This window comes from Hippoglossus hippoglossus, chromosome 10 (genome assembly GCF_009819705.1).
Source record: "Hippoglossus hippoglossus isolate fHipHip1 chromosome 10, fHipHip1.pri, whole genome shotgun sequence".
In the NCBI taxonomy this organism is placed as follows: Eukaryota; Metazoa; Chordata; class Actinopteri; order Pleuronectiformes; family Pleuronectidae; genus Hippoglossus; species Hippoglossus hippoglossus.
In genome coordinates, this window is record NC_047160.1 from 16,349,049 (window position 1) to 16,355,373 (window position 6,325).

General features: G+C 43.3%; 1 protein-coding gene across 1 annotated transcript; it reads left to right on the forward strand.

Moving 5' to 3' along the window:
- The first annotated feature begins 7 nt into the window (after positions 1–7).
- Positions 8–4,081, forward strand: slc25a51b (solute carrier family 25 member 51b). The gene is made up of 2 exons (XM_034597732.1): positions 8–143; positions 2,171–4,081. Exon 2 carries the CDS (start codon positions 2,240–2,242, stop codon positions 3,173–3,175), a length of 936 nt encoding a protein of 311 aa, XP_034453623.1. The 5' UTR covers positions 8–143; positions 2,171–2,239; the 3' UTR covers positions 3,176–4,081.
- Positions 4,082–6,325: the final 2,244 nt, after the last annotated feature.

The window sequence follows — 6,325 nt, forward strand, 5'->3', positions numbered from 1 at the left end:
GTGAGATCTGCGCATGCGCCAACGCTTAACCGCTGCGGTCACCTGTCGTTGGATCCACAGACACGACCTACAGACAGTTGTGGTTCGATTCCCACACAATAACACACTCCCGGGGCCGGGACAGCGACTGGTACACACGGCAGGTAAACACCACTTTACGGGTCTGTCGCTTGTTTGACCAAAAAACACCGCGAGACGCTGTTTTGCTTTCAGAGTCGTCTTCGACCATCAATCAGCAACCAGGGCTGGTCCCGTTTCGAATGTTAGCCACTTAGCATGCTAATGTGTTCTTTCTCTCTAGCATGCTGGCATTACGTCTCACGTCAGCACCTCTTTCATTCACCTAAACACACATCTGACTCGAGTGGTGCTATCACAACCTAGCAGGCCCCAGCACTGTCGAGCTAGCTATGTTGGCTAACTAACCCAGCATTCTTGTGTGTCGCTAGTGAGCTAAACATGCTAGCCCGAGGTGCCAGGTTGGATCTTTAACTACTCGTACATTCAATGACTTTTTGTGTGTCTTCGTGTCCTTGTTGTAAGTGAGATCAGGGCTTTTCTGTGTATGAACCCACTGACTGACAGAATGTGTGACACGCCAAATACCGAGAGACCAGGAAGCAGTGCACAGAGGGCGTGTTCTGTCAAGTATTTATTTGAAATGATCGAATTTCATAATCAGGAAGCTGTTTTCTGATCTAACCAGTTATTTAAGGTGTCAGTATCATAATGTGCCCATTATCCACGATGGGAAAACTTGATTTCATTCAAACTGTGGTGAAATCCTTATCCAGACTCTACTATCTAAAGGAACAACTGTAGTATACATACGTTTGTATTAACTTGTAAGTTTCAATAATGCAAGTGATCATCAGATTACTTGTGTACTGAGGAGTTGTAACAGTTCAGTAATGTTTTATTGACTTGTATGTTCTCTTAAAACACTTCTTCTGCAAAGTAACTGTGAATGTAATCTGGCAAATGTAGTGTGGTTAAGCAATTTCCTCACTCGAGTCTGACAACATGTAACTAAAATACCAGTACCTCCAAAGTACCTTATTATTTAAACGTTGCCACTTGTAAATTCCACAACAGGCTCCTACACATCAGAAGTCATTCATTCAGGTTTGGTGGTACTCACTTGAAACTTTGTGTAAGAATTCTTGAAGAGATATTTTGGTTGACGTCCTGCGACCTTTTAATAACCTCACAGATTTGACCCCACTGTCTCCTCCTCGCTCTATATTAAGACAACTGCTCGAGAACTTGCTTTATTTACTTGGGTTATTTACACACTTGTGTTTGATTTCGGGAATAGTCTTGCTTTAATCTGAGCAAAGATTAATTATTGCTGTTGTATGCATCAGTCTTTGCTACTAGGTTTTTTTGTTACCTCAAAAAGAACATTTTCATAAAACACCATCAACTCAATTTGCATTGTTTAGTGATGTACATTAAATGGTTAAAGCTGGTGTCTCCCGTCACTTGTAGCTGTGCTCTACCACACCATGACATGGCTGACACTTGTCAACACATTGAGTTGTGTAACAGCTCTTATCTGTTGCCAGTGGGGGCAGTCTGGTTGTACAAGTATAAGGCAGGAAGTTAAACGGTTCAATCTGCTTGTGCAATATATTTAATCTGGACTGCATCCAATATATTGCATATTATATATATAAGTATAAGTATTTTCACAAATTAATCATATCAGCACAAATATTGACAGATATAATGTAATTGTCCAGTGAAGTTAAAGGTTCAGTGTGTAAGATTTAGGTGAAAAGGAAAACAAATCAGGCAGGTCTTTTTCAAAATGTAAAGCTTTTAACCATTGATGCTCTTTGCTCTCTAATATCGTCCCCTTAACATTTCAGATTTTTTTTTCTATGAAGAACCATTAATTATTCTCTGAGAATCCTATGAAAATGTTGAAAATCACATTGTTAAAGAAAGTTCAGATCTGCACCAAAATTGAATGTGTTCTTTCCTGACCCATAATGCATCCTTTCACCAAGCTTGGTGGTAATCCGTCCTGCAGTTTTTGCATAATTCTGCTGAAAATCAAACACAGATGAAAACATAACCACCTTGGTGGAGCTAAAATACATTAAAAAAAAACAATGGAAATGAGTGTATGTATCTGATATTTTCTCTCTCTCACACACACAGGGTGCACATTTTACAGAGTGTGCCGTTGACGTGATGCTGGAGAATCAGGCTGTGGTGCACTGAGCCTCCCATGGCTGTTAGCACCATGGACTCGGAGTCAGCCCGGACACCTCAGCCCCAGACGGCCCTTTCTAAAGGAGGCCGCTCCCTGCTGCCTACTGGGGCTCTGAGTGCTACGCTGGGCCATCAAGGGAAGCACTATGTCTGTGGCTCCATTGCAGCTTTTACCAATATCATGGTGACCTTCCCTATCCAGAAGGTGCTGTTCCGCCAGCAACTGCACGGTGTGTTGGCCACGGAGGCAGTGCGGCAGCTCCAGAGGGATGGGCTGAGGAATCTTTACCGGGGCCTGTTGCCCCCACTGCTCCAGAAGAGCACCACGGTGGCCATCATGTTTGGCCTGTACGAGGACTTCTCTCGAGTCTTATTGGACCGGGCTGATAGCAGTGGTGTGCCGGAGCTGGCCACACGAAGCTTTGCTGCAGCATTGGCAGGAACTGCAGAGGCCTTCCTGACGCCATTCGAGCGTGTGCAGACTCTCCTACAAGACCATCGGCACCACGGCCGCTTCAACAACACAGCCCACACCTTCCGGATACTTCTGACTGAGTATGGTTTCAGAGAGTGCTACCGTGGCCTCGTGCCCATACTCCTCCGTAACAGCCCTAGCAATGTGCTCTTCTTTGGGCTCCGGGGGCCCATTAAAGAGCAGCTCCCAGAAGCCACTAGCCGAGTAGGTCACATGGTGAATGATTTTGTGTGTGGAGGGGTGTTGGGGTCCGCCCTGGGCATCATGTTCTATCCATTAAACGTGGTGAAGTCCCGGGCCCAGTCTCAGGTTGGTGGACCCTTCCAGTCTTGCAGAAAGGTGCTGCTGACAGTGTGGAGAGAGAGGGGTGGTAGCGTGGCCATGCTCTACAGAGGGGCTCACCTCAATTACCACCGATCACTCCTCTCCTGGGGGATCATCAACGCCACCTATGAGCTGCTGCTGAAGCTCATATGAGAGGGGGAGTGGAGATGACAAAAGGAAAGACAGAGAACGTATTTAAAGGGAAATGCGTGTATGGAGTCATAGATCCAGTTTGTCAAGAAGAAAAAGGAAGTAGTAAAGCCAATGCACTAGCTGTCCAGCAGTGTTTGTGAGAGACTGGAGTTTCTACAATTAAAAGACAGCAATGATGTTGCACTTCTGACCGGGGCCAACAGTCAGCGTGAGATAACCACCTGCCATTGTGACCATTCACTGATTTCAGAGTTTAACCGAACGCACTCTGTCGCCTATAACAAAACTTGTGCCAGGGTCCAATTGAAATGCCCTTGTTTGCTCTGTGTACAAACTTTGATCGGAGCAGACTGAACTCCTGTGCTTTTTTCTTTTTCCCACAGTTTCACGCAAATGTTCCTTGACTGGATAAAGTGTTTGTAAGAGAAGCTGCTTTCTTTCTATGTGCTATGTGCTGTGTGCTGTGGTGTCTTGTTGACAATTCCTTCCACCAAGAGCACTTTGTCGATGAACCTGAATTCTGCCTCTCAACTCAAACACGTCTGTGCTTCTGGCTATTATAAAACCTAAGAATTGTGTCAAGGAGATGTAATACATACACAGTGTCGGCTGTTGGTGAACTCCCGAGGCCAGTGAGTATCCGTGATGTACATGTTCTTGGAAACACTGTCCAGGCTGGCCATTTTAAACTATTTGTTATTTTTCACCTTGTTCATCTATGTGACATGTTGGTCTTGTTTATTTTCCAAAGTGTTACTTGCAGGGCGTGTGTATTATTTGAGTTTTGACAAGTGCCCGTTGATGTAAACGTCAGTAAAAGTTACAGTTACATGCAAATCCTGTCTGTTTTTAAAATTCTTTGGCAGAGAGAATAAATAATATTCACCCGAGATTCATCTACTGCAACAAATAATCCCAGTTTAAATCACCTATTATTTTTTTTAAATAAAACCTTCGCAGCTTAAGAAAATAGTTTGACTATTAAACAGAGTTCTCTTCAATATATTTCTTTTATGTGATCGCTCTTATACATGCGTCTCTCCTCTCCCTCTGCTCACCTCTTTATGTTTCCTCCTCTCACGCTTGCTCTCCGCTCTGTCAGTAACATCTGTTGACATAATGGGCTCAGATTTCAAGCTTGAGTAGACTCGCAGTCACCACGTGGCAGCGCTCCCTGGGTATGACAGCCCGAAGAAGAAAGGCATGCTGCTAGGACACAGAGAGACTGAGCAGTAATGGTGCCGAGAGAAGAGCGGGACAGGGCAATGTTCAGTGGCACAAAAAGCACAAGGTGCCATGTAAATGGACCACTTGGCCCATTTCTTCAATTCTTTTTTTTTTTATTTTGTCCTTCAACAATCAACTGCGTTTTGTTAGATCTTTTCAGGATTTTCTCTTCGAAAGTAACAACCTCGTGTTCTTCTACGTTTTTTGAAAGCAGGACACCCTCGCCGGTGCCGAGTTACACTGTTTACCACTTTCCACGAAACACAGAACTCACTCATTAAAATGTCCAAATTAATAACTGCAACCAATTGAACTGTTCCAATAATCAACCTATTAAAATGTTGTGAGTGAACATGTTTGTACTGTGGGTGTTTATGTGGAGAAATTTGTCGCCTTTCACATTTTCCTGAAGAATAAGAGGAAGTCACGAGTGTGACAAATTATGTTTTACTTCATCCGTCATGAAACCGAATGGCTTCTGTGTGACTGAGTCATACTTTATTATATCATGTCTCATCTCTCATCTTGGTGATCAATAACAACAACAGCATCACCAACACAATGATGTATTGTAGTCAAGCTGAACAGTGAACAAACACTTCAGTCGGTTGTGTGGTTGGTGTAACACTGTCAAGACTGTTTTCTACGTGTGCGACAGTGCGTTGTGCGACTTTCTAGATTACTGTGTCAAGAAGTCAGGCTGCAGATGATGATCAGATTAAGGGCAATCTGACATTGGTACTTTGGATCAGGGTCAGGGCTGTGCTCACAAAGCCTCTCCACGTTCTCGCTCCACTTTAACAAAACGTCTCTCTCTGATCATCTTGGGCGAAATCATAAAGATTTTGACTTTTAAATCCATTATTTAAGGAAGTATTTTAATAATGGGAGTAGAAATGTCGCTCTGACTCTGCAGGCTCTGTGTAAATATTTTAGAGGCACTTTCTGTACCAAAGGAGAGAGAGAGGGATGGTAAAATGAACCAGGCCGCAGTGATACATGCACAGATAAACACTGTATTTGTGAAGTGCAGCAACTCACGGCTGAGGCAGAAATCTCACAGTAATGCTTATTAACTAATTAGCGTTAAAGAGAGGGTGGGAATAGTGATGCAGATTTATCTTCAGGTCTTCATTCTGTGTGCTGTTGGCACATTATTGCCTCCGCCAAGGAGCTTGTGTTTTCATCTACATTTCTTCATATATTAGCAGGATGACGCAGAAGCTACGCAACTGATTTTCATGAAAGTTTGTGGTGCGGTGCGACATGAGGACGAACCCATTACATTTTGGTGCAGAGCTGGATCGGGGGGCTGGCTCCAGATTTTCTTTTTCATTTTCTTTAAAATTGTGAGATTTCTTTCTGAGTATAATTCATGGATCTTGTTAAAAAAGAATCAGACAGGTTTAAGGGACTGATATTTATGGGTGTGTGCGATTTGGTGCAGATCAAAATAAAAATCCGGATCTAGTGAATTTAAATGTGATTTCATAAGGGGACTGTTGGGTCTTGGTGGAGGTATGCACTCTTTCTGGAGCCATAGTTTGCCATTGGGTTTAATATTTGACCAAATTGAACATCTTCTAATCTGATTTGTCGTCTTTCTGCGTGCAATGTTTGTACATGAACTCAAAGTGACACAATACAAGATGACAAAACCCAAACACTTGGAGCAACAACATTATTAAGGTCAGTGTGTAGTTTATTTCCGGACAATACAATTCTTGGTACATCGACTTCATTGAACGTGGGTACGAAAAAGGTGTAGAAACACAATGTCCTCTTTGAATATGAAATGCTGTTGACACCGTTGTAGCATACGGCAACAAAACACACAGGTGACACAGGCACTGTTCACTGTCGGGGCCTGTTGGATGAACTGCTAGAGATGCTCCTGAGACACACAGTATGTATTGATATTAG

Coding starts and splice junctions, on each gene's coding strand:
- slc25a51b (XM_034597732.1), top strand. CDS start 2,240: ATGGCTGTTAGCACCATGGACTCGGAGTCAGCCCGGACACCTCAGCCC.